Source organism: Podarcis gaigeae (genome assembly GCF_964106915.1).
Source record: "Podarcis gaigeae genome assembly, chromosome: 8".
NCBI classification, from domain to species: Eukaryota; Metazoa; Chordata; class Lepidosauria; order Squamata; family Lacertidae; genus Podarcis; species Podarcis gaigeae.
This window is the reverse complement of record NC_139684.1, coordinates 82,422,697-82,450,278: the sequence shown is the minus strand read 5'-3', so window position 1 is coordinate 82,450,278 and position 27,582 is coordinate 82,422,697. Positions and strand designations below refer to the sequence as shown.

General features: G+C 47.8%; 1 protein-coding gene and 1 long non-coding RNA gene across 3 annotated transcripts in view; one reads left to right on the top strand and one right to left on the bottom strand.

The window, feature by feature from the left end:
- Window positions 1-22,209, top strand: part of EHD2 (EH domain containing 2) — a 49,694-nt gene extending 27,485 nt beyond the window's left edge. Inside the window, exons 3-6 of one of the 2 annotated variants that reach the window (XR_014567754.1) lie at window positions 1,722-2,134; window positions 14,080-14,244; window positions 15,479-17,778; window positions 17,837-22,209. Coding sequence is in view for 1 of the 2 variants with exons in the window: in XM_083753970.1 (XP_083610096.1) it covers window positions 1,722-2,134; window positions 14,080-14,244; window positions 15,479-16,015 (1,115 nt within the window). In the remaining variant the exon portion in view is untranslated. Of the gene's footprint in view, window positions 1-1,721; window positions 2,135-14,079; window positions 14,245-15,478 lie in introns of both variants that reach the window. The other variant, XM_083753970.1, reaches the window with a different exon arrangement.
- The window catches only part of LOC310851829, a 305,116-nt gene continuing 298,213 nt past the window's right edge, over window positions 20,680-27,582 (bottom strand). Inside the window, exon 2 of the long non-coding RNA XR_014567853.1 lies at window positions 20,680-20,746. This is a non-coding gene — a long non-coding RNA (uncharacterized lncRNA). The remainder of the gene's footprint in view (window positions 20,747-27,582) is intronic.

Below are 27,582 nucleotides of genomic sequence, written 5' to 3'. Positions count from 1 at the left end.
TAAAGCACATTCCATGCACATTTAGAGGACATAGCTTCCCCCCAAAGAATTCTGGGAACTGTAGTTTATTAAGGGTCCTGGGAATTGTTGTTCTGTTGAGGGGCAAACTACCATTCCCAGGATTCTTTGGGAGAGTCATGTGCCTTAAAGGCAGAGTCTGTTTGCAGCTGAAGCTTCAAAAATGGCAGCAACCCTTTTGGGAAATATAGGGACAGAACTATCTAAATTGTATAGAAATTTATTTATGTATGCTACTACAGTGGCAAGAACGTTACTCACCCAAAAATGGAAAGAAGCAGCAGTCCCAGCAAAGGAAGAATGGATACAAAAACTTATGGAATATGCAGAAATGGCAACTGGAAGAATAAGAAATCAAGATAACAGACTTTTTATTAAAGAATGGAAACGATTGATTGAATATTTACAGATAAATTGTATATGGATAAGAACATTGGCAGGATTATTGTATTGACCTGTAGTTTGATAAGAGTATATATTTAAAGCAGATGAATGAGCAAATTAAGTTAATTTGGATATGCAGAAAATACTAAAAATAAATTTAAAGAACCGCAGAAAGAGGGGGAAGAAAGTAGAGTTTTGAAATGTTAAAATGATTGTAAAATCAGTGAAATGTATAAACCTGAAAAGCATAAATAAAAATTAAAAAATAAAAATGGCAGCAACCGCTGTTAAGCTGCTTCTTTCCCTGAAAGTGAGCCAAGATGCCACTTTGCAGGGGTGTGTGTGTGCAAAATAACCTCTTATTTGTGCGAATGTTCAGGGATGCAGGAGAGGATATATTGTTTAATTATATCCTTTCCAACTTGTGTTAACAAGTTCAACAATTTAGCAGAGTAACATTCCCCTTTTAAACTTGCACAGCGGATGCGTTTGCTCAGGCTTGCTAAAGCCTCTAAAATAAGTTACAGTGGTGTCCCGCAAGACGAACACCTTGCAAGACGGAAAACCCGCTAGACGAAAGGGTTTTCCGTTTTGGAGGCGCTTCGCAAAATGAATTTCCCTATGGGCTTGCTTCGCAAGACGAAATGTCTTGCGAGTTCCTGCGGCTTTCCCCCCTTCCCCCCCTTTTCCTAAGCCGCTTATCAGCTGATCCGCTAAAAGCCGCTAAACCGCTAATAGCGCTAATCCGCTAAGCTGTCAATGGGCTTGCTTCGCAAGATGAAAAAACCACTATTCGAAGAGCCTCACGGAACGGATTAATTTCGTTTGCGAGGCACCACCGTACCTGGTAATTTCCCCTTTAGTCCCTCATAAAACAAATAGACACGACACAGTCTTCTATAAAAGTATTAAAAGAGTTTACTCACTTACTCATTCTGTTCACAGATGGATCCCAGAAGGCAGACTTAAGTTACAAAAATAATATACCTGGAATCTATCCCATAAAGAGATAGTCCCTTTGACCTCTCTTAGCTGGAAGCCAAGAGCATCTTAGGCTAAGCTGATGTTGCTTCTTCGACGAATGTAGTCAAAGAGAGAGATGGCGGCCAGTCCTATGCTTTAGTTACCTGCACAGGTGAGGCCACGCCCACCTCTGGTCACACGTAGAGGAAGTCTGTCCCAGCCTAGGAGGAAGCAGGAAGTTCTAACTGGCTGGTCCAGACATCCCCTTTTTATGTCCACTCTAGGGATGTTGTACTTGACTGCTCTGTGTTTCACATCCCACATTATTCCACAAGGCTCTCTCTTCTCCTCCGCAGGCTACGACTTCCCGGCGGTGTTGCAGTGGTTTGCCGAGCGCGTGGACCTCATCATCCTCCTCTTTGACGCCCACAAGCTGGAGATCTCAGACGAGTTCTCGGAGGCCATCCGGGCCCTCAAGGGCAACGAGGACAAGATCCGGGTGGTCCTGAACAAGGCCGACATGGTGGAGACGCAGCAGCTGATGCGGGTCTACGGCGCCCTCATGTGGTCGCTGGGCAAAGTGTTCAACACACCCGAGGTGCTGCGTGTCTACATCGGGTCCTTCTGGTCGGAGCCCCTGATGATCTCCGATAACCGACGGTTATTTGAGCTCGAGGAGCAGGACTTGTTCACGGACATCCAGAACCTGCCCCGGAATTCTGCCCTGAGGAAGCTTAACGATTTGGTCAAGAGAGCCCGTCTGGTCAGGGTGAGTACTTGGGCGGCCACAAGGTAGACAGGGAAGGTCTCAGCGGTGGCTAAGGAGAAGAATATCCTAGGACAACAAAGAGATGTTCGGTAGATCGGGGTTGGGAAAACCTGTGGCCCTCCAGATGTTCTTGGACTCCAGCTCCCATCAGCCAGCAGTCATCAAAGGTGATGGGAGTTGTAATATGACAACATCTGAAGGCACACACGTTCCTCACCCCCTGCGGCAGGTAATGCATTGTGATGGGTGTCAAGTTATGAGAAAGGAGGTTCTGACTAAACATAAGGAAGAGCTGTCATAGCCCCGTCCGGGCCCTGTTGCTGATCTAGAAGGGGATAGGAGTCTCCAAGGAACACTTGCCTGAGAGCAGAATCCACATATGAAGTCAGGGGACCCAGAGGTCAGGGAATCCAGATGATCACAGAGAGAAGGGTCTAGATGGAGAGCAGGACACAGCAAGGCAGGGCCAGGAACCAGCATCTGACTGCTGCTGAGAGCTCTGCTTAAGAAGGCTGAAGCCAGCTAGTTCTCATCAGTGCCTTCTCCTGTTGTTGAAGGCTGATCAGCTGCGGGTGGCATCATTCCGCCTTCTCCTCCTTCAGGCTGCTGTTCGGCAGGTGAAGCTGACTCCTGACCCATGACAAGAACTTTCAGCCAGTAAGAAGTGTTAGGACAGTGGACGGACATCCTTGGGAGGTGGTGGACTCTCCTTCCTTGAAGGTTTTTAAGCAGAGGTTGGATGGACATCTGTCAGGGATGCTTTCGTTGAGATTCCTTCATTGTAGGGGTTTAGAACAGATGAACCTCTGGGTTCCTTCCAACTCTATGATTCTATTACCCAGTACAGTGGTACCTCGGGTTACATACGCTTCAGGTTACATACACTTCAGGTTACAGACTCTGCTAACCCAGAAATAGTGCTTCAGGTTAAGAACTTCGCTTCAGGATGAGAACAGAAATTGTGCTCCGGCGGCGCGGCAGCAGCAGGAGGCCCCATTAGCTGAAGTGGTGCTTCAGGTTAAGAACAGTTTCAGGTTAAGTACAGACCTCCGGAACGAATTAAGTACTTAACCTGAGGTACCACTGTGGTTGGTCAATGACAATAAGCTGTTGGTCAATGACAGTAAGAAAATGTTCTGTTCTGATGGTTCCCAAACTGCCCTTGTCCTCCAGAGTGCTTGAAAATCGCTGAGGGTCTTGGCCATGGGTAGGCAAACTAAGGCCCGGGGGCCAGATCCGGCCCAATCGCCTTCTAAATCCAGCCCGCGGAGAGTCCGGGAATCAGCGTGTTTTTACATGAGTAGAATGTGTCCTTTTATTTAAAATGCATCTCTGGGTTATGTGTGGGGCATAGGAATTCACTCATCCCCCCCCCAAAAAAAACTAGTCCAGCCCCCCACAAGGTCTGAGGGACCGTGGATCGGTCCCCTACTGAAAAAGTTTGCTGACCCCTGGTCTTGGCGGACACTTATGAATTTGCCTGCCTTTTGTAGCACGTATCATGCACTGCGCTAGATGTTGTATGATTTTTAATTGTATTTTTGCAGGCCCACTCCAGACCACCTGAATGATGCTCACAGGCCACTGGTGGTCCACGGACCCCAGTTTGAGATGCCCTGTGGACCAGTTTCATTAGGAGGAAGGGAAGTGCGGCCTCTGCCCATTTCAGGGGCACTCCATTGCAGCCGTGAATGCTCTGTTGCAAAACATCCTTGGCTGGCGGTGGAACATTCCTTTGCAATGGAATTGGAGGGCAAATAGGCATTGTGTCTTGAGATGGTTTTGCTGGGTTGTGAAAGGCGAATGAGCCTAAAGGGAGACCTGTTGCAGGCAGGGATCTTCTCCAACAGGAGAATGCGGCATGCACTCCCGCCAGGAGAAATGTCCCATTGCAATGGGGGTAGGTGCAGCAACGGAGCTGGGGTGGGAATTCTGTTGTAGTCACCTGTAGGATACAGTCACATTGAAATGGGACTGGAAAGGAGAACAGGAATTGCCCACTGAGGGAACTTCAGGTTGCAAGAGACCGTGATACGGGTATGTTGTGTGAATGAATGGCACAAGGGAGGTTATTCTTAAAGTGTTCCACTGAGGTGAGGACTGAAGGAAGAGCAGGCATTATCCCATTTGAACAGCCCAGTGGGTGGGTGGGTGTGAGAGAGAGAGGGGGGGGAATACAGTGGTACCTCGGGTTACATACGCTTCAGGTTACAGACTCCGCTAACCCAGAAATAGTACCTAAGATTAAGAACTTTGCTTCAGGATGAGAACAGAAATTGTGCTCTGGCGGTGCAGTGGCAGCAGGAGGCCCCATTAGCTAAAGTGGTGCTTCAGGTTAAGAACAATTTCAGGTTAAGGACGGACCAACGGAACGAATTAATTACTTAACCCGAGGTAAAAGGTAAAGGGACCCCTGACCATTAGGTCCAGTCGTGACCGACTCTGGGTTTGCGGCGCTCATCTCGCTTTACTGGCCGAGGGAGCCGGCGTACAGTTTCCGGGTCATGTGGCCAGCATGACTAAGCCAATTCTGGCAAACCAGAGCAGCACCCGGAAACGCTGTTTACCTTCCTGCTGGAGCGGTACCTATTTATCTACTTGCACTTGGACGTGCTTTGGAACTGCTAGGTGGGCAGGAGCAGGGACCGAGCAACGGGAGCTCACCCCGTCGCAGGGATTCGAACCGCCGACCTTCTGATCGGCAAGTCCTAGGCTCTGTGGTTTAACCCACAGTGCCACCCGCGTCCTTAACCCAAGGTACCATTATATTAATGACTGCAGAACTGTTGGCCAGTGTGGTAATTTCCCATCGCAACCACAGCTAGGTGGAGATGGCAAGCATTATTGTTTTTTTTTTTTAATAATAATTTTTATTGGTTTTTTAACAAAAAGACAAACAAAACACAAAACAAAAACATTTAAAAACATGACTTCCCCATACCTCCCTTTCACTGCATCCTTGTTTTACAACTCTTTAGCAACCCTTCAGTCAATTTCTCTAGTAGTTTTCTTTAAATTTCCTTAATGTTAATGTTTACAGCTGTAATTCTCTATTTCTTACCCCTAGACATCTTGTCAGTCCTCAATTTTACAACAATTTTTAAGATATATTTTAAATTTCTTCCAGTCCTCTTCCACTGTCTCTTTCCCCTGGTCGCGGATTCTGCCGGTCATCTCTGCCAGTCCCATAAAGTCAATCACCTTTGTCTGCCATTCTTCCAGAGTAGGTAGTTCTTGCATCTTCCAATACTTTGCCAACAGGATCCTTGCTGCTGTGGTCGCATACATAAAAAAAGTCCTATCCTTCCTTGACACCAACTGGCCGACCATGCCCAAGAGAAAAGCCTCCAGTTTCTTTATAAATGTCCACTTAAGGACTTTTTTAATTTCATTATAGATCATTTCCCAAAAGGCTTTGATCTTTGGGCAGGTCCACCAAAGGTGATAGAAAGATGGCAAGCATTATTGAATGGAAGGATATTCCAGCATTGCAGACATGTTTGTGACTGAAGGAAGGGCTTGGCTGATGCTCTACACAGTGAGAAAATACGGAGTTTTATGGGGTTGTGGGGAGAGGACATGCAATGGCAGGCTTTACCCATCTGGCTAATGCACCAGATGCATTATTGAACTTCTTTTCACCCATACTGAGGATGGACTCGCATGTTGTGTTTCATCCTACAACTGCCCTCCTTCCACTGTCTCCAACTACACCGCTTTTCCTTTTTGAAAGGATTGACCTCAAGTAATACGATCACACTTGCAGAAGGGCCCTTCCACTAAACCACCCCCATTCCCCTTTTTCTCCGTCGCAGGAGACCGCGGCTTGTCCCGACGCCCAGTTTTTAATTGCTGCTTTTCCTGTTCTCCCGAGCAATTGGGAAGGGACTTTATTGCGCCTCCCCCTCTGAACAATGGCCCCGTCCCCGCAGAGGAAGCCTGCATTGTGCTTCAGGGTACAATGTGTTTATGGGCTCGACCACCCCTTTCCTATTTCCCAATGCTTCCCTCTGTGTTTTGCTCCGGTTTTCTCGTTAAGCACGTTCCTGATGAGGTGGCATCTTCCGCCGTCTTAATTAGATGAATGACGCCGCCTCGTTTCTCTCTTCTCAGGCCTGTTGCTCTGGGTACGCAGAGTAGCGGAGATGGGTAGAGCAGCGTGGCCTCGCCCAAAGATCCGTCCTAGCCATAGATCAAATCCTGGCTCCCACTTCTCACAAACAGCAGTAGCTATTTATTTTTTAAATAATTTTTTATTAGATTTTCCACAGTGATAACACAAACCACAAAGCAAAATGATACACAAAAACAGAAAAAGAAAGGGGGGAAGGGGGGGACAATAAACAATAACAACAAACTTACCGTATTTTTCGCACCATAGGACGCACCGGACAATAGGACGCACCTTGTTTTAGAGGGGGGAGAAGAAGAAGAAAAAATTCTCCCCCTCTCTGCCCAGTGCCCCTTCAGTGAAGTGGCAGGAGGCGCTGTGCAGAGAGGGGGAGAATTCCCCCACCCTTGTTTCCCCCCTCTAAAACAAGGTGCCATTTAAGGTGCGTTCAGTCACCTTCAGGCGGCTACCTTGGAAGCCTGGAGAGCGAGAGGGGTCGGTGCGCACTGACCCCTCTCGCTCTCCAGGCTTCACGTTCTTTTTGACCTGCTGTTTGGGGCTGGCGGGGGGAAGCCCATCACCAGCCCCAAAGAGCAGGTCGGGGAGCAGCGGAAAGTCGCGCAGCAGAGAGGCTGCTGCCATAGTCGCGCGTCACCTCTCCAGCTGGGAGAGGGTCGTGGGGCTATGGCTTCTTTAGCCCCACGCACAGTCTCCCAGCTGGAGAGGTGGCACGCGGCTAAAGAGGTTCCTGCCATAGCCGCGCGTCACTTCTCCAGCCGGGAGAGGGTCGCGGGGCTATGGCGTCTTCGCTCCATAGGACGCACGCACATTTCCCCTTCATTTTTGAAGAGGAAAAAGTGCGTCCTATAGAGCGAAAAATACGAAATAATTCTTCACATATCCAACCTTTTAAACATCTTGGTTGACTTCCTCAAATCCCTCCCTTCTGAGTTTCCTTGTAATTAAAGGTAACAGCTTTCCGATATCATTATTAAACTAAAACAATTTCCAATTATAGTCCATCTTATTCACTTTTCTTAACATTCTAGATCCCATTTATTTAATTATAACTTAATTTAATCCTAGGCCTATTTGTTTCTTTCAAGTAATTTCTAATTTTTTTATATTACAACATTTATTCAAATAGTCCTTGAATTTCCTCCTGTCCTCTTGAAACTCCTCTTCTTTTTGGTCGTGGATTCTTCCAGTCAGGTCAGCTAGCTCCGAAAAGTCCATCACCTTCATCTGCCAATTTCCACTGTTGGCAGTGCTTGTGTTTTCCAATCTTTAGTAAGTAATATTTGGGCGGCCGTTGTGGCATACAAAAATAATTTAACATATTTCTTGGGCAATTCTAAACCTGTTATTCCAAGAAGAAATGCCTCTGGTTTCTTAATAAATGTATATTTCAACCTTTTTTCCCAGTTTATAAATCTTCTCCCAGAAGTCTTTCACTTTGGGACAAGTCCACCACATATGGAAAAAAGTACCTTCTTTTTCTTTACATTTCCAACAAAGGTTATCACTATTGTGATAAATCTTTGCTAGTTTTACAGGGCTCAAGTACCATCTATACATCATCTTCATAATATTTTCCTTTAACATTGTACATGCAGTGAACTTAACCCCTTTCCTCCATAACCTCTCCCAGTCCTCCATCATTATATTATGTCCCACATCTCTTGCCCAATCAATCATAACCAATTTAACTTGTTCATCCTTTGTTGTTGTTTTTCTTTTTCTTTTTCTTTTTTATAAATATTTATTAAGGTTTTCAATTCAATACAAGCATAGACACCACAAAAAAGAGATAAATAATACACAAAAGAAAAAGAAAAAAACAAAATACAAAAATATCAAAAACACACAATTTTAAACAAAATAAAACAAATATAATTCCGATCACTTATTTCCGTTACCTTATGTCTCGAACCTCCTCTCACCTCCCCCTTTTGTATTCCAAATCAAATCTTAATTCAGCAAATTCTTATTGTAACTTAATATGGATTATTTTAGCTTATCACTCAGCCTTTGCATTACAACTGGTAACCACTTAATTTCAGTCCATCATTCTAGCATTCATTAATTTTGCAATATTTCTGTAAATAGTCTTTAAATTTCCTCCAGTCCTCTTCCGCCGACTCTTTTCCCTGGTCTCGGATTCTGCCGATCATTTCTGCCAGTCCCATGTAATCAATTATCTTCATCTGCCATTCTTCCAGAGTGGGTAAATCTTGTGTCTTCCAATATTTTGCGATGAGAATTCTTGTTCATCCTTCGTATGCCACTCCAACAGCAGTAGCTATTTTTTGACCCATCAGAAAGACAGTCTTTTAGCAAGCCAGGCATGGGTCTGAGTCCCTGAAGGCTGCTCCATGGGGGTGTAGGGGGCACTGTCCTACCAAACTCAGCCTGCCTGCAGCCAGCCCCACACCTCTCTGCCCTCTTGCTTTTGACCAATTCAGAGAGTAGCGCAGCCTGTCATCTTCTCCCTCCTCCGTTTCAGTAGAAATTTGCAGAGAAGATGGGTACCAATCTAGAATCGGCTGCTTCTGCCTGTCACTGGCACTGACTCCAACTGCTGTTGACACCCCTGCCTTCCGCCCTACCATTGCCAAGATAGAGAGGGAAGGAGCGACCCCCTTTTTCTGGTTTGGGTCCTGTCCACACTCAGTTTTGGACACAGCCTAACCCACTTACGTTCTGTCGCTATCCACTGCCGGCGTGCAGTTGCCAACAGATTAATTCCAAGGGAACACGGCCTTTGAAAGAAAACAGCAACAAACCACTATTGTAAGGATGGTGAGGTGATGGGTGTTGGATTCCAACTCCCATCAGCCCCAGTCAACATGGTAAGTCCAAATTGCAGTCCAAAATAACTGCAGGGCGCCTGGTTGGGGAAGGCTGATTCCTGCATTGCAGGGGGTTGGAATAGATGACCTTTGGGGTGCCTTCCAACTCTACAATTCTATGATTCTATGATTCTGTGATACACGGGAAGCACTCTGAACGCCTGAAGGCTATGTATAGACCTGGTAAGTGCCCCTACCTGCGGGACCAGAGATTCTCAGAGGACTGGAGTAAATATATGAATTATTTGAAAAGCGATTGTAATCAACAGATTACGCTAGTAGGATTGCAAGAAGTTTTGTAAGGAGGATTATGCGAATTATTGCTGAGAAAACCATGATAAGAATTATTAGTGAAGGAGTAATACTGAAAATTATGAAATGCAGATTAAGTGAAAAGATTGGAAAATCTTCAGATGCAGTTGATGGAAGTCCAGAAAATTGTTATAAGAATGTATGTTATATGATTTTTGGAAATTATCTGTAAAAACTAATGTGTGTCTGTGTGTGTGTGTCTGTGTGTGTGTGTGTGTGTGTGTGTGTGTGACTGTGTGTGTGTGTGTAATTGCCCTTACTAAATTACTTAATTCTTAACTGGTTAACATCCCTAATTTTCATATTATAATAATAACTTACACAGTACTGTGTGGAATCCTCATCTGACAGCATCACCACATCTTAGAATAATGTTTTGGATGGGCACCTCTGGCCAGCGGAAGATTTGGAGGGACGAGAAGGCACATAATCACATTTCCTTTGGCCCTGGATAATTGGCTGCTTGCTTAAATGGCCTTCCCAAATCTGCCACCTAGAGTGGTTTGCCTCACCTTGTCCAACGACAGGGCCGGCCCAGGTTTCAGCTCCTTAATGTCCCCCTCTGTCGGCATACATAGCTGACTTAGGTCATGTCCGCACTGTGCATTTAAAGCGCTCTTATAGCATTTCAACAGTCATGGCTTCCTCCAGCGAATCCCAGGAGCCATAGTTTGTTAAGGGGGCTGGGAATTATAGTTCTGAGCGGCTAAACTACAGCTCCCAGGATTCTTTGAGGGAAGCCACATGCTTTCGATGTATAGTGTGATTGAGGTGACTTGGAAATATGGGAAGCCGCTGCCGTGATTTGCCCTTAGAAAACACTGCACAGATTAATTCTAGCCAATCTATTCCAGCAGCAAAGAGGTATCACTCCTTCTGCCGGCTCCTCCATCTCTCTCTCACACAAACAGATTTGCAGATTATTTACAAGGTTCTTCAGTTGCCCAGAAAACGAGCTAGCAGTTACCCAAAAGTTCAGGAAGCTTCTGTTTTCGCCCCCAGATTTCTCAGCCTTATCTTTTCCTGTCACCTGTAAGGATGGGTTTGTATTACAAGGGCCCTCCAGTAGCAATTTCCTCCTGGCTTTGGAAAAAGAAAATAACACAAACCCACAAAAACCAGCTGGGTGGCTGTACAAGGAAGGACGTCAAGGCCTCTGCAGCGAATTCTTCTCCAGTGTCAGGCACACCAACCCTGGAGTTGAGTGAGGACTGAGGACACGTCCAGACAGCCCTTATTTGGGGGAGGGGGATTCAGTCACATGCTGGCAAATTCAGGCTGCACGATTGAAGCTGATTTGGGGTTCCTGAGCAGCAGACCTTCCCACTAAAAACCAGACTTTTGGCAAGGAGGGAAGCGTGGAACGATAGCGCTTGCTTTGACCCACTGTACTCACTGTGCCTTTAAAGCATGACTCCCCCCAAAAAAAGAATTCTGGGAAGTGTAGTTCAATAATAATAATAATAATAATAATAATAATAATAATAATAATAATAATTTATACCCTGTCCTCCCCGGCCAGGGCTGGGCTCAGGGCGGCTAACACCGCACATAAATTACAATACAACATAATAGAAAAAGGGGAAAAAACAGTTAATTAAAATACGGCTTAAAATGCAACTTCATTTTAGTAGTAGCCCATAAATCAAGACCATAAAGAGAGGAAACATCAGATATTCACCCGAGCCAGCTATCCATGCTGGTCCTACATGGGCCAGCAAAAAAGCCAAGGGAAAATGTATATACCAAATCCCATATAAGGGGTCAGAGTGAGTCCAAACCGAAGGCCAGCTCCGTCTTGCAGGCCCTGTGGAAAGATGTCAAGTCCCGCAGGGCCCTGGTCTCTTGTGACAGAGCGTTCCACCAAGTCGGGGCCAGGGCTGAAAAGGCCCTGGCCCTAGTTGAGACTCATCTAACCTCCTTGAGGCTCGGGACCTCCGAAGTATTGTTATTTATGGGCCTTAAGGTCCTCTTTGGGGCATGCCAGGCTGCTGAGAATTGTAGGGCCCGATATCCTTTGCAGGAGAGCCCATGTGCTTTAACTTTGTGGTGCGTCTGCAGCTATTAAAATCCCTTCACCGCAAACTAAATCAGGATGAATGCTCAGTCAACAGATTTAATAGAATTGCGGAGGTGGAAAGGACCATGAAGGTCATTTAGTCCAACCCCCTACAATGCAGGACTCTTCCCGCTAAAGATCGAAGACTGAAATAGCATTGAAATGGGATGACGTTATAACTGCCCTCTCACACCACCGTGAACACAAATAATTGTTGTTGTTGTTGTTTAGTCATTTAGTCATGTCCGACTCTTCGTGACCCCCTGGACCAGAGCACGCCAGGCACTCCTGTCTTCCACTGCCTCCCGCAGTTTGGTCAAACTCATGCTGGTAGCTTCGAGAACACTGTCCAACTACCTCGTCCCCTGTCATCCCCTTCTCCTTGTGCCCTCCATCTTTCCCAACATCAGGGTCTTTTCCAGGGAGTCTTATCTTCTCATGAGGTGGCCAAAGTACTGGAGCTTCAGCTTCAGGACCTGTCCTTCCAGTGAGCACTCAGGGCTGATTTCCTTCAGAATGGAGAGGTTTGATCTTCCTGCAGTCCATGGGACTCTCGAGAGTCTCCTCCAGCACCATAACTCAAAAGCATCAATTCTTCGGCGCTCAGCCTTCTTTATGGTCCAGCTTTCACTTCACTTCCATACATCACTAGCACAAATAATCAAGGATGCACAAATAGAAAGGACCCTCGCTTTACCCATTTCTGATCAGAGGCCCAGGACAGGATTTACAACCTGGCTCCTGGCTCGCTCCTTGCGGACGTTTCTTTTGCTCATCTCTCTCCCGCAACCCCTGCATCCTGTCTTGCCTGGGCTTCTGAGCCTTCTCACGCCCCAGACGTCAGCCGCTCCAGCTTGGCTGCCACCTCAAGGGTTGATGAGCCGAGCCAACGACGCGGAGATTTCCTTATTCTCCAGACAATGAGCTGCGCTGCTTTGCACAGGAAAGTCCTGAGCCATAAATCCAGCCGGTGGTTGGGGAAGCGAGCCCAGTGAATCCATCTTCTAGCCAGAAATCCAGAACTGCAAAGCCTGCTTTAGGCTGCTCTCGAATGCTAGAATCTTCTTCGGTGCTGCATCGCTCAAGTCCTGGAAGGAACACGATCAGTTTTCATGCGCACCAAGTTGGGGAAGGCTGGTAACGCTTTTGTTGGAAGCCTGAAGGTAGCATTCAAAAGTTGTCGGTGACATCTACCACCTCAAGCTTCCTGGCCCTGTAAAAACACCTTTTCCTGGAAAGAACACCCTGCCTAGCACAAAGTCCAGGATATCTGCTTTGGCACGTCTTTCTTTCCCCACTTAACCGCCTTGACTTCTTTCTGCATCCTCTTCCTCTTTCTTCAGCACCAAAATGCTCTGACGTCACTTAACCTTTTGCTTGTCTCCATGCTCCCCACTTGGAGGGCCTGTGGACATTCCATGACATCACGACAGCTCAGCCACTCAGGGCCGGTCCTACCGTTTGTCGGAGTAAGGCAGCAGGTGCCAGTGTGTGTGTGTGCACAGCTAAACAATGTTGGAGGGCAGTCGCTAGGTGTGTGCTGCAAAGCCTGCCCTGCTTGCCTTAAGCCAGCCTGCAACCCTCAGGTGTGGTGGAGGACAGGTTCCTGTCATCACTGCTGAAGGAACCTCCCCCTGCCACCTTGATCAGCTTTGGAGCATGGAATAGGAGGCAGCGCTATCTTGTCCTTAGCCTCAGGTGGCCAAAAAGCTTGGGCCAGCCTTGCAACCAGTGGTGATCAAAGAGCAGGGGGCGAGGGAGTGTATCTTTTTTTGGGGGGGGGGGAATGAAGTTTTCACATTACAATAAGGGAGGAAAACCCAAACTAATCTACAGGAAATAAAGAAAAGAAAGATAACGAAGAAAGAAGGAACAGAAAAAAGCTACAAGATACTCCCTCAGCACTAAATAATAATAATAATAATAATAATAATAATAATAATAATAATAATAATATCACAGTAAAAACATAATGGGGGGACAATTTAAAATACAGATTAAAATGCAATTTAAAATGCAGCCTCATTTTAAAAGTAGCCTATATCTTAACTTTCATCCTGAGTAGAGGGGTTGTATCCAAGATTAGTCTGCGCGGACCCTTCAAAATAGGCACAGCTCCCATTAATTTCGATGGGCGGTATCCAATGCAATAATAATAATAATAATAATAATAATAATAATAATAATAATAATAGCCTGCCCATCTGACTGGGTTGCCCCAGCCACTCTGGGCAGCTACCAACAAAACATAAAAACACAGCCAAACATTAGATATTAAAAATTTCCCGATACAGGCTGCCTTCAGATGCCTCCAGAAAGTTGTGTAGCTGTTTATCTCCTCAACATCTGATGGGAGGGCGTTCCACAGGGCGGGCGCCACCACCGAGAAGGCCCTCTGCCTGGTTCTGTAACTTCACTTCTCACAGTGAGGGAACCGCCAGAAGGCCCTCAGAGCCAGACCTCAGTGTCCAGGCTGAGCAATGGGGTTGGAGACACTCCTTCAGGTATACAGGGCCGAGGCCTTTGAATGCATGGTGTGAATGTGGCCTGACAGAGACACGTGCTGCTCTTAAGAGCCGATCTTCATAAGCTGCTGCTTTGGTCCACCCAGGTCCATGCTCACATCATCAGCCACCTGAAGAGAGAGATGCCATCCGTTTTTGGCAAGGACAACAAGAAAAAAGCGCTGATTGCCAAGCTGCCCGTCATCTTCGCCAAGATCCAACTTGAGCATCACATCTCGCCGGGCGATTTCCCCGACTGCAACAAGATGCAGGTGAGGGCAGTTTCCTTGTCTCCCATCGCACTCATCTGAAGCAGCCATGATAGGCAAAACAACACAGGTTTCCCTGTACTGTACTAGATCCCATCTCCTTTACTTTTTTGCCATGGTCCTCACCTCAAGGTCAGGGGTAAGGAATCTGTGTCCCTTCCAATGTCGCTGGTGGTGTGCAGGCAGAATCCTCCCCTAGTGTCATGGGCTGCTTGGATGCAGAGAAGTGGAAGGAGGCACCAGCTGGGGAACCCCCAGGGGAAGAAGGCTCAGAGCCAGGGGGTGACAATGAGTGGCGAGAGGGAGAAGACAGGGAAGAGGAGGTGTTGGAAGCTGAAGAGGTAACAGGGTTTAGTGAGCGGGAAGAGGCTGTGGCAGAGAGCAGTCCAGAATCAGAGGCCGAAGCAGAGGCTGGAGAGGAGGGAAGTCAAGAGGCCAAAAGGCAAAGATGTGTCAGGCTGTTGAAGAAGCCAGGGGGCTCCCCCTCCTTCTGCAGCAAGCTCCCCTCCTGGTCTCCCAGAACCAGAAGAGGCATGAAGAAGAAGGGAGATGAGAAGTTAGCTTCATGCAGGCACAGTCTCAGATTGCTTGGGGAAAGCCCTGGAGAGGAAGGGACTTAGGCAGCTGTGAGAAGGCCTTCACACTCAGCAACTGCTTCATGTGGGCAAGACCTACTGGCACTCCTGTGCAGATCCTGTTTTTGCTAACAGTTAACTTCGGCTTAAGGGATGCAGGTGGCACTGTGGGTTAAACCGAAGAGCCTAGGACTTGCCGATCAGAAGGTCGGTGGTTCGAATCCCCGCTACAGGGTGAGCTCCTGTTGCTCAGCCCCTGCTCCTGCCAACCTAGCAGTTCGAAAGCACGTCAAAGTGCAAGTAGATAAATAGGTACCGCTCCAGCAGGAAGGTAAACGGCCTTTCCGTGCGCTGCTCTGGTTCGCCAGAAGCGGCTTAGTCATGCTGGCCACATGACCCGGAAGCTGTACGCCGGCTCCCTCGGCCAATAAAGTGAGATGAGCACCGCAACCCCAGAATCGGCCACAACTGGACCCTTTACCTTTAACTCTGACTTGCTCAGTGTGATTTACTGCTGGCTCGCTCCTGTCACCCAGCTTTGGGGGGGGGGGTTCAGCATCACTTAATGTATATAGAATATAGCATTGTATTCAAGCAGGCAGGAGTACCACGGGGCTAGTCCCATAAGCTATGCCACTTCCTCCTCTCCCAATTCTTTCTAGGAGATGCTCATGGTGCACGACTTCACCAAATTCCACGGGCTGAAGCCGCGCATGGTGGATGCTTTGGACGAACTGCTGACGCTGGACATTGCCAAGCTGATGCCCCTCTTGCGCCAGGAGGAGGTGGAGGTCCCCGAGCAGATCGTGCACGGCGGTGCCTTCGAAGGCACCCGCAACGGCCCCTTCATCGAAGGAGCGACCGAGGGGGCCTACGAGGGCATGGACGACGACGAGTGGGTTGTGACCAAGGACAAGCCCAAATACGATGAGATCTTCTACAACCTGTCCCCTATGGACGGCAAGCTGAGCGGCACCAAAGCCAAGAACTGGATGGTCACCACCAAGCTGCCCAACTCCGTCCTTGGCAAGATCTGGAAGCTCAGCGACGTCGACCGCGACGGCATGCTGGACGACGAGGAGTTTGCTCTTGCCAGCCACCTCATTGAGGTCAAGCTGGAGGGCCATGGCCTGCCCTCCGACCTGCCCCGCCACCTTGTGCCGCCCTCCAAGCGTCGGCAGAAGGGGTCGGCAGAGTAAGGAATCTCCCCAAGCTGGCCTCCATTCCTACGCCAGGCTTGAACTACTCTAGTAGGCCCTGGTTTGGCTCCAACTTTCCATTTTCCACCCCTATCTGGCTCAAAGGCCTTGTGAAGGCCTCGTTCCCGCACAGCATGGCAGATCCTGCTTCCTGCTCCCTCCTTCAAGCCAGTCACCACTTCTGCCTTCTTCTTCGTCCCTACCGGACTCAAAAGAAAACTAGAAAAGTTCCAGTCCGCTCCAGCAGGCTTCAGTTCCTCACGTAGGCCTTGGTCCTCCAAGCATCGTTTCAACTATTTCAGTTGGTCTCACGGTCCAGGTTTCCACTTCCTTCTCCCAGGCCTAGTTGGGCCATTGGCCATTGGCCTTCACTCGCCAGACTTTACCAGGAGATCTTCCTTTCTCAGAAAAAGGGCTCCCTGCAGCCATGCAGCAATAGTTATCTCACACTTGAGCTCCCTGCTTTCTCGGCACCAGCCTCAGACTGTTCTCTTGCCGCTCGCAAACAAAGAGAACCTTGACCCAAGAATCTTCACCTTTTTTCATTGGGTCTTGGCCTTGTTGCCAGCTCAGACTCCAAGGTGTGCCCTTCTCATTCCTCTGGCTCCATTAGAAACCTTCTCTACGTTGAACCTCCCTAGCTGGACACCTCAAGGCTGCTCGGGGACATTATTCCGGCAGGGCCTTATGGACAGCGACGGTCGAAGGTTTCCTTGGTGGCGTTGCTGCTGCCATTACTCCTTGCCGGACTCCATCAGTCAGGGTGGGGGGCGACGTGAGGCAGGAGTGAAGGAAGACCGGCAAGGAAAAGGACAGAAACGTCAGTCCACACTCAGGTCCACCTGACCCGGAAGCCTTTAAAGAAATCAGGGAGAGAGTATCCATTGACCCAGCCTGGTCTACTGCCATCAGTAAGCTTGGTTCAACTACAGTGTCCACTTTTTTGAGCAAGGTTCACAGAATGAATGCTCACCTAGGAACCTTTACATGCCCAGAGTACAGGACCCTCTAGGGAAGGGCTATAGCTCAATGGTAAGGAACCTGCTTTGCATGCAGAAGGTCCCAGGTTCGGTCCCCGGCATTTCCAGGTGAGGCTAAAGAAATGGATGGGGCTTGTCATTTCACAGATAGTGTTGGTGGTAGAAGACAGCTTTGCCTGGCTTTCTTTTCCACCCTTGCAAGTGAAAATTATGCCTTGGGTGTTTGTTGGCTTGGGAAGTCAAAGTAGAAACCATGGGCTAGATAGATAAACTGTTAAAAGAACTCCCTTATTTCCCATTGGAGGGGTGCCCTTCACAGCGAGAACCTGCCCGGAATGTGTAGAACCCTCAGGGAAAACAAGGAGAATTGGGCCAGCAGGAGACCAGCAGATGTTGGAAGTGGCTCCTGGCAGCAGGTCCCCTGGGTAGCAGAGAATGCTTGAGGCGGCGGCCTTTCAAATCCAGCCTTTGAGATGGCCCCCTTTGCAGACCAGGGAAGCCAAAGCGTCTTCCACCTGGAGATGGGATTAAGAGCACTCGCCTCAATGCAACAGGCATTTTCCCCAACCTTCTGGGAAGACGTTGGCAGAAGCAAGAGCTTCTTAGGAGACCCTTCCCAAGTGTTATGGGGTGTTATGGGGGATATAGGGTGGAAGCTCCTACACAGGAACAAAAGAGGCGGCGAAGGCCACTAACTTGGGTGGCTTTAAAAGAGGAGTAGACAATTTCATGGATGATAATGCCGTCCATCCCCATCAGCCATTATGGCTGTTGCTACCTCCCGTCTCAGAGGCAGTATGCATTCAAATACCAGTTGTTGTACTCAGGTCCTGCTTTTCAGGCTTCCCCAATTGGCATCCAGATGGCCACTGTGAACCCAAGATGGCCCACTGAACCTGATCCAGCAGGACACTTCTGATCCTCCTAGCAAGCTCTGCTTCAGCCCACGTTTGCTGGGTTCAAGCCAGAGCCGGCCCTACCGGTAGGCAAGAGACGGAAACCTGGCCTTCACGTTCACAGGCCAGATTTCGGGTGGGTACAACTGACAGACGTCGTCATTTGCTTCGTTGGCGTTAAACATTTTGTCATCCCTGAGGGAGGCTGCCGCTCTGTTTTCTCTGTCTCAGAAAACCAAATGCCTTGGAGCCTTCTCTGGGCTCAAGTAGGGTCGTTCCCTATCGAGGCCTGCGACACGGTGAGGAAGCTGCTGCCGTCCCATCCACTCCTCAAAAGCCTAATAAGCTGGCTTTTGAGAAACCACACCCCAATTGCTCTGGCTTTGTGCTGACTACTGAAATAGCCTCCATTCCTAGGCCTGAATACTGCTGGAGGCCACACCCCAAGGCCTCCTGGGATTTAGCTTCCTCCAAACATCATGCTTTTTCTACTGGCCAAAGGCCAAGCAGAGGCCTGAGTTGACCTCACAGCCAAGAAGATCTCCATCCATTTGCAAGGGTGAGGTGGTTGAGAAAGTTGAACAAGGGCTGATGGCCAGATGGCCAGTCTATGGCTTGAGGCTTGCATTGGACTAAGGCAGCCAAAGTTAGGAATCGGGGAGCAATCTGCTTCAGCTTGCACTTAAAGATGAATTTACCTACCTAATCCGCATGCCCCAAAACAATATGCAAACCGAAAACGCAGCCACCCTTTGAAATTTGCACTTTTCTGTTCTATAGCCAAATAAAAAGATGAATGTGTTAGCAGAGACGCTGCATAGAAATGCATATATTTCTGAAATTAACACACAAGACTTATTTATATCGGGGGAAGTTGCTTGCAAAACAACTGTGCTGGCTTGGCCTGGTGGGAGTTGCAGTCCAAAATATCCAGAGGGCACCAGGTTGGCGATGGCTGCAATTATGCAATTAACATAGCACAGGGTTTTTGTGTTGCAATTTCAAGAGGGCTGTCTGAGTTACCCGTCTGTCACACCAAAAGGCAAAATATTGTACCACACCTTAAAGACCAACTAATGTTATGGCACAAGCCTTTCTGGAGTCATGAATTTGTGAGTCTCTAAGGGACGCAGGTGGCGCTGTGAGTTAAACCACAGAGCCTAGGACTTGCTGATCGAAGGTCAGCGGTTTGAATGACGGGGTGAGCTCCCGTCGCGCGGTCCCTGCTCCTGCCAACCTAGCAGTTCGAAAGCACGTCAAAGTGCAAGTAGTTAAATAGGTACCGCTCCGGTGGGAAGGTAAACGGCGTTTCCATGTGGTGCTCTGGTTCGCCAGAAGCGGCTTAGTCATGCTGGTCACATGACCTAGAAGCTGTACGCAGGCTCCCTCGGCCAATAAAGCGAGATGAGCGCCGCAACCCCAGAGTCGGCCACGACTGGACCTAATGGTCAGGCGTCCCTTTACCTTTAAGGTGCCACAAGGCTCTTGTGTAAATTCCATCCATAGGGAAGCCTGAGCAGCCCCACCCAGCCCCAGCCTTTTATTGTGCTCCATTCCAGCCCACTTCCCCACCACCACCAGCTGCTTTTTATGTAATGAAAACCATGCGCATTAATTGCTTTCATGCAATAAAATTGTCTGTCTTGTTTGGTCCTCAATCTGTGCATTAGCAGTACCAAACTTTTGCATTTTTATCATCCTAACACTGTGCCTTAGGCTCACCCTCTTACAAGGGTGATCCATCACAGCTTCATTTGTACCCAAGCAGCACACTGGATCTCTTCTGCAACTGATAGGAAGCCTGCCCTTTGGTGCTAGCTCTGATCCAAGGGCCCTCTTTGGTAATTCTGTCCAGACCTCACCCCCACACCTGATGCTTCCAAGATGCTCCTTTTGACCTGGGAGCATGTCATAATGAACCCATTTAGAACATATATCTGCTTTGGGTTGTTGGGGTTTATACTATCCTGGCTTCCCTGCAAAGGACGCTGCGGGTTGTCACTTTCTTAGGGTGCTGAGAATTATCTCCTTAAAGATCCTGTCGCAGACCTGCATTTCCCGGGGGGAGAAGAAGTGACAGGTAAACCAGTTCAAGCCTGTCGTGTAGACGTGGCCTCTGTGTCTCAGTCAGTAGGACTAAAACCGGAGAACCAGCCATAGGGACAAGTAGGTTCCCCATCTTGGCAGCTAACTCCACAATGGTTCTCTGGAGGACTGTGAAGCATTCCCTGGCAGGGCTGTGCATGTTCCATGTTGAAAATGAAAGATTTGCACATTCAGTCTTTGGAATATATTGCACCACACACTGAAGAGCTTACGCCATGGGTGAGCAACCTTTCAACGTTATAATATCTTTACAGCTATTACAGGAATTGTAAAGGATGCTTGTTCCTGCAGTGTTACCCAAATCTTTAGACCTTCGAGCCGGAGCTCCTGGGTTGTTTTTCTGGTGCTGCAATTAAACATGTAGATGTTCTGATATTGAAAGGTTGTCCCCCCCTCTTGACCTAAATATTGGCTGTCAGCTGTCTGCAAGCCCTCTCAAGTACCTTGGCTGAGCTGCTGTGATGTCACAGAATGTGCGTGATCATTATTGATTAGAGGGGGCTATTTACAATTTACGTTGTTCTTATGAGAAAGATGTCTGGTTCTGTGGGAAGTGTTGTGGGAATGAGGTTCAGAGGAGACGTCGATTCCACCTATCGCTTCAGCATAACAAGTCTTCTCTGCAAGTTTCTAATGATGTATATTTGTATATGCTTCCATACCTTTTTCTCCTGCTAATTGATTCCCCCCCCTCCCAAATCATTGGAGTTCAAAAGAAGTACAGTGGTACCTCGGGTTAAGACCTTAATCTGTTCCAGAGGTCCATTCTTAACCTGAAACGGTTCTTAACCTGAGGCATGCTTTTGCTAATGGGGCCTCCCGCTGCCGCTGTGCCGCTGGCGCAGGATTTCCATTCTTATCCTGGGACAAAGTTCTTAACCTGGAGCAACCACTTCCTGGTTAGTGGAGTTTGTAACCCGAAGCATCTGTAACCCGAGGTACCACTGTATGTTAGAGGGATGAGAAAAACATCAGGAGGTGAAGAAACTCGGAGAAGTTTCCAACCATTTATCCAAATCCATGAGGTCTAGCAACTTGCTTTAAAAGAAGTACACCAAAGAATTGCGAGGTTCTCAGATGCGTAGCTCTTTGTTGGGCAGAAAATCCTTTGCTGGCATGTCATCCTTTGGGCTGGGTGTGACACAAACAACATTCTGTTCATTCATTACATTACTTTGTCAACAAACGTTTGCCAGTAGTCACGGAGTTCAAATCTGCTTCCCGGCCTCTCCAGCTGTGTTTTTGCAGTAGCACTGTTACAGGTCAAGCTTGTTCTCATGTGAGCACTGTGTGTAGGGAATAGCTGTCACTTTTACTCCATCTGCACTGCTTCATGTATACCTGCTGGGCTCGGATCCCTCCCTCTTTCACTGTATTCCAGCTGCACACTCGAGCTTGTTCGTTCGCTCCATTCTGCCTTATTGTTACCATTGCAGAAGCTGTGTCCGTATTATTTCACATTGAAACAGCAGCATTTATCTGCCGACTTTGCTTGCCGTTTGCTTTAGGAGTGACTTGATGCTGACTTTGGAGATTTCTGGATTGGGTGAAACAGACAGGGAGCAGAGAGCGTGTACCTGACATTCAGATGGCCTGCTTCTGGCGGAAGCTGTGTGGTGCTTACAAGACCAAACAGATCCCTAGAGTGCTCTTAGAAAACCCGTTAGCCCACTGATGAAGCTGTGGGTTCCCCATCCTGTAGGCAGGGCTGTCACCCCTTTATTCTTAAAATGTCAACATCTGCAACCAAAGACTCCAAACTCTGTGCCCAGAATAGATGATGCAAGCCACCTACACATAATATGAATATCCTTATGCGTGTGTGTATATACACCGTTTCGCCCAGTTCATTCTGCTTCCAGACTTTTCCCAGCACCCCTGTATTTGCAAGGTCATTCCCAATCACTTTACTGCAGAGGCAAAGGCTGACCTGCAGCCCAGGATTTTGCACCAGCAGAGCTGCCCCGTCCCCTGGGATAGAAAGGAAAGACAGACAGCTTCACATCAAACCTTAGGATCGAGGCGAGAAGTTTGATTCCAGGTGGTGGTGGGGAAATCTGAGGAACCAACCGTCTTCACTGAGACCCCTCTGCTGGTCTTGATGCACTTCCTTGGGAGGCCCAGGTGTGCAGAGGACCCCCTGCTGCTTCCGCAATGTGCCTTTGTCACTGTAACAGCATTTCAGCCTAAATAAAACATGTTGTATTTACCAGCCGGAGTTTGGTCTGCTTTTTTCTGGGATCTATTTTTTTATATATAATAATAATATTTATTCAAGTTTCAAAAAAGTTACAAAAATGAGAAAGGAAAAAAAAGAGAAAAAAGAAAAGAAGGAAACAGAGAATACAAAATACAGAAAAATAAAAACAATTAAAAACATTTCCCACTTTCCATGTCTTGTCTTTCATTTACTTATTTCCACACCTTCCTTTTTTGTATTCTAGTTCAATTAAATATTTCAGCAAATCCTTTCCAGCTTGGTTTTTATTCTAATCCAATCTTCTTTATCCTAATAATTTATCTTAATATACTGTAATTTTACATTCTCTTCTTTCACCAATTAGGCATCCATTTTTACTTTATTTAATCTTACTTCTCCTTAAAACTGATATATTTAAACTTAATCTCTTAATACATTTCCCCTAGGGTCATAAAAATTTCATTCCACGATTTTTTCAACCGTCCCCCCTCCCCGGTCTCGGCCCCTGCCGTCAGTTCCATCAACCTCCAACAGTCCATCAACCTGGAGATCTTATGTCCGAGGCTCTTAACTCTTCTTCATGTCCCATCTGCCGATCTTCTTGATAATCTTTGGTACTAAAAAGCAGATCTCGGGGATCTTTTCTGGGATCTTGGTGCTGTGTGTGTACCGTATATATGTGTGTCTAGCATAGGGCTTATGGCTATTCCCTCACATTGGTGTGACAGTTTAGCAGTGTGGTATTCAGTTTTTTACATTTGTATGCTACGGTGCGGCAGCTTTGGCTTGGGGAGGGTCCCGGGAGCCATTATTATTATTATTATTATTATTATTATTATTATTAATACCCCACCCATCTGGCTGGGTTTCCCCAGCCACTCTGGGCAGCTCTCAACAGAATATTAAAAACACGATAAAACATCAGACATTAAAAAGCTTCCCTAATCAGATGCCTTCTAAAAGTCAGATAGTTGTTTATTTCCTTGACATCTGATGGGAGGGCATTCCACAGGGCAGGCGCCACTACTGAGAAGGCCGTCTGCCTGGTTCCCTGTAACCTCACTTCTTGCTGGGAGGGAACCACCAGAAGGTCCTCGGAGCTGGACCTCAGTGTCCGGGCTGAACGATGGGGGTGCAGACGCTCCTTCAGGTATACAGGACCGAGGCCATTTAGGGCTTTAAAGGTCAGCACCAACACTTTGAATTGTGCTCGGAGCCAATGTAGGTCTTTTAGGAATGGTGTTATATGGTCTCGGCGGCCACTCCCAGTCACCAGTCTAGCTGCCGCATTCTGGATTAGTTGTAGTTTCCGGGTCAGCTTCAAAGGTAGTTCCACGTAGAGTGTGTTGCAGTAGTCCAAGCAGGAGATAACTAGAGTATGCACCACTCTGGCAAGACAGTCCGCAGGCAGGTAGAGTCTCAGCCTGTGCACCAGATGGAGCTGGCAGAGAGCTGCCCTGGACACAGAATTGACCTGCGCCTCCATGGACAGCTGTGAGTGCAAAATGACTCCCAGGCTGCGCATCTGGTCCTTCAGGGGCACAGTTACCCCATTCAGGACCAGGGAGTCCTCCATACCCACCCACCTGTCCCCCCAAAACAGTACTTCTGTCATGTCAGCATTCAACCTCAATCTGTTAGCCACCATCCATCCTCCAACCACCTCCAGACACTCACACAGGACCTTTACTGCCTTCACTGGTTCAGATTTAAAAGAGAGGTAGAGCTGGGTATCATCTGCATACGGATGAACTCCCAGCCCAAACCCCCTGATGATCTCTCCCAGTGGCTTCACATAGATGGTATAAAGCATGGGGGAAAGGACAGAGGCAAAGGGCACCGCTCAAATTTGTGAACCCCAAGTCCACCACTGTTTCCCCAAAGAACCCTGGGAACTGTAGCGGAGCCCTCCCAGTGCTACAGTTCCCATCAACCCTTGAGGAACCATCATGTGTGCACCATTCTCTTCCTTGAGATAAACCAGAGATCTGCAGGACTTGTCCCGTACAAAGCCATGGGGGAGGGAAGAAATTTTGGAGACCCATGTAGTTTTTTTCCCTCCATTTGGCAGGGCATGGCAAGTGTCCCCAGCCTGTGACTCACCCACTGGGCCCCAGCCAGAACACTCCTCACCAGGCCAAAGGAAACTTTCACATTCCACTCTCGGGTGCCAAAAAGAACAGGCGGTACCAAACGGCTCAGTACATGGAGATTCCACGGTGGGGATAGCGCTGGGGCAGAGCCCCTGCCCGACTAAGGGGGGCAGAGTGGGTGCGGTTTGCTAAATTAAGACTATTGAACGGGGCAGCTCTACAGACGATAGTTTGCAGGACTTTATTGACTTAAGAACCTCGTCACCCAGAGCTCAGGGGCCTTCCTGCTTGTACTGCTGAGTGGGGCTCTGCATAGGTGCCCTAAAATCCTGCCCTAGTGGCTCCACAAATCCAAAAGGGCCCCTCCGGATTGCAGTGCTACCAGGCCAGCATTTGCAAGCTCAGTGACCAGCCAGTTCTTCGCTATGTCCAATAGGAGGACCGGGAACAAGGGCCTGCACACACATTGGCCGTGCACATAAATTTAAAGCGCACACAAGAAAAGAACATCAGGAACGGCAGCTTGTTAAGGGTGCTGGGAATCGTAGTTCTGTGGTGAGCAAACTACGGTTCCCACGATTCTATGTGGGCGTGCTTTAAATGTGCCTTACGTATGGTGTGCATGCAACCATTATGGGAGCACTGCAAGGGGCATGATTTAATCACCAGCACTCTTTGGATTGGGATGTGGAGATGGTTCACAGCAAGATTTAAAGGCTCTAGCAGATATTAAAGATTTTAAATGCACACAAAACAATAGTGTTACGTTTATGAGCTATTTTACACACACACACACACACACACACACACACACCCCAGCCCTGCAAAAATAAGGAGCCTTCACAAATTTCTGCAACCCATCTGCTCGCACATTATTAATTATTTGTGGCCCACCCACCCCCAGAACCACCATCTTCTCTGCCTGATTGCTTGGAAGTGATCATTATTCACCATAGGCGACCAAGCCAAAGGCTATTTATACTAACATGGATTTGAATCTCCATATGACCAATAAACAAGCAGGAAAATAGGGGAAAATAGGGGACGGGGCATAATCCACTATTCAGGTTTCTAATAAATATATTTCTACTATTTATGTACCAGTCAGCTAACAAACTCAAGCTCCTAAGACGGTTTACATACAGTGGAACAGTTTTAACTGTGTTGCTTCCCCAGAACAACAGTGTGATCAAAACCACTGAGCCTCATGGGCTTGCCGATCAGAAGGTCGGTGGTTCGAATCCCCACAACGGAGTGAGCTCCCATTGCTCTGTCCCTGCTCCTAGCAGTTTGAAAGCACGCCAGTGCAAGTAGATAAATAGGTACCGCTGCAGCAGGAAGGTAAACGACATTTCCGTGTGGTCTGGCTTCTGTCACGGTTTTCCTTTGCGCTTTAGTCTGCTGTGTGCCTCTGTGTGGCCACATGAGCTGGAAAGCTGTCTGTGGACAAAGGCCAGCTTCCTCGGCCTGAAAAGCGAGATGAGTGCCGCAACCCCATAGTCGCCTTTGACTAGACTTAACCATCCGGGGGTCCTTTACCTTTTTACCTACAATCAACATAAAACATTTTATGCTTCCACCACATTCAGAACGGTAAAAATGAAAGTGAACCCTAAAACCCAAAACAACTATCAGCTGATTCCAGCTAATTTCCTAAGTTCTACAAAAATGCAAATGCAACATGCTAGCTAATAACTGTTAGTGAATATATAATCGGTTATGATGTCATTCAAAATATACGAATAAGCCGTTTCAAAATGATGCATATATCATACAACACATCTCACAAAATATGCAAGTAACTACAAGTTGTTATATGTATGAGTGAAAGAATCAAACAAATCAATAGCGAGGAACGCAATGGTTGGCATGAAAAGGGGAAGGATGTGGATATTTCACCCCTCCCATTGCAAGAATCTACTGACAATGTTTCAGAAGGGAGGGGCGGAATCTGCTCATCTTTCTGCCTGAAGGAGTCTGAGTGTTATCTGTGTAGAGATAAGATGACTGCTTAAGCAACTGTAACACTCATGCAGTCCAGCATCTCCAATAGTCTTTAGTAGTTTATTTTAGTTTCGCAGTAGCTGTAAAAGAATAAAAGAAGCTATGCTTCAGAGCCGTCGCTCGTGTAGTTTATACTCTGCTGTGCTCTGCTGACTTTGGAACTGAGTTTGGTGCTCACAGCTCCAAGTTGTGAGTCCATTGCACTTAGACCTGCTTCCCGCAGTGGAAGGTCTGTGGAAGGGCTTTCGCAGCTCGCTTGGCCCAGTCGGGGCTAAAGACGTTGAGCCCAGTTGTTGTCACCGGCTCAAAGTCGAAGCTGACACGCCAAGCTGTCTGTCAAAGGAAGACGTCTCACAAAAGTCTCAAAGACATCTCTCCAAAGTCTCAAAAGGACAGTATATCTGGAATAAAGGTGTATTACAGCTTCTGTGCGGGACGCGGGTGGCGCTGTGGGTTAAACCACAGAGCCTAGGACTTGCTGATCAGAAAGTCGGCAGTTCGAATCCCCGCGACGGGGTGAGCTCCCTTTGTTCGGTCCCCGCTCCTGCCAACCTAGCAGTTCGAAAGCATGTCAAAGTTCAAGTAGATAAATAGGTACCGCTGCGGCAGGAAGGTAAATGGCGTTTCCGTGCGCTGCTCTGGTTTGCCAGAAGCGGCTCAGTCATGCTGGCCACATGACCCGGAAGCTGTTCCCTTGGCCAATAAAGCAAGATGAGCGCCGCAACCCCAGAGTCAACCACGACTGGACCTAATGTTCAGAGGTCCCTTTACTTTTACCTTTAACCCCAAGTGGTTGTCATCCAAGCTGCTTAGGAAAATCTGCTTTTTGCAGCACACCATTCGTTCCCCGTTAATAAAGGATTTCCCTTCTTTCCTGCGTTCCCTGCTGTCTCCTGCTTCCCTGACTGCCGTTTCCAAGTCACTGCTTTTGATTTTGCAACAGAAGTTGAGACTGAGAGCAAACGGCTCCTAACCCTTGCTCTGGGTTCTACCCACACATAGAAAAGGGGCGCGAACGAGGTCAGAGCCAAGGTCAGAGCATTTCAGGGGTCAGTGGAAAACAGATGGTGGGGCAGGAACGGGGGAAAGAAGTGAGTCAGAATTAAAAAGGTGAGTCAGAAAATTGTGGAGGGAGCCAAGTACATTCTATGGAAAGTCTGCAGCCGAGCAAGAGAAGGGGACACAGGGAATGCCAACTTCCGCACTTCTAGCGGAAATATTACGGCAGAACCTGGAAATGAGGAACATATTCCAGGCTGGGGGCCACCTTCCCTTCCGAGTGACCTTC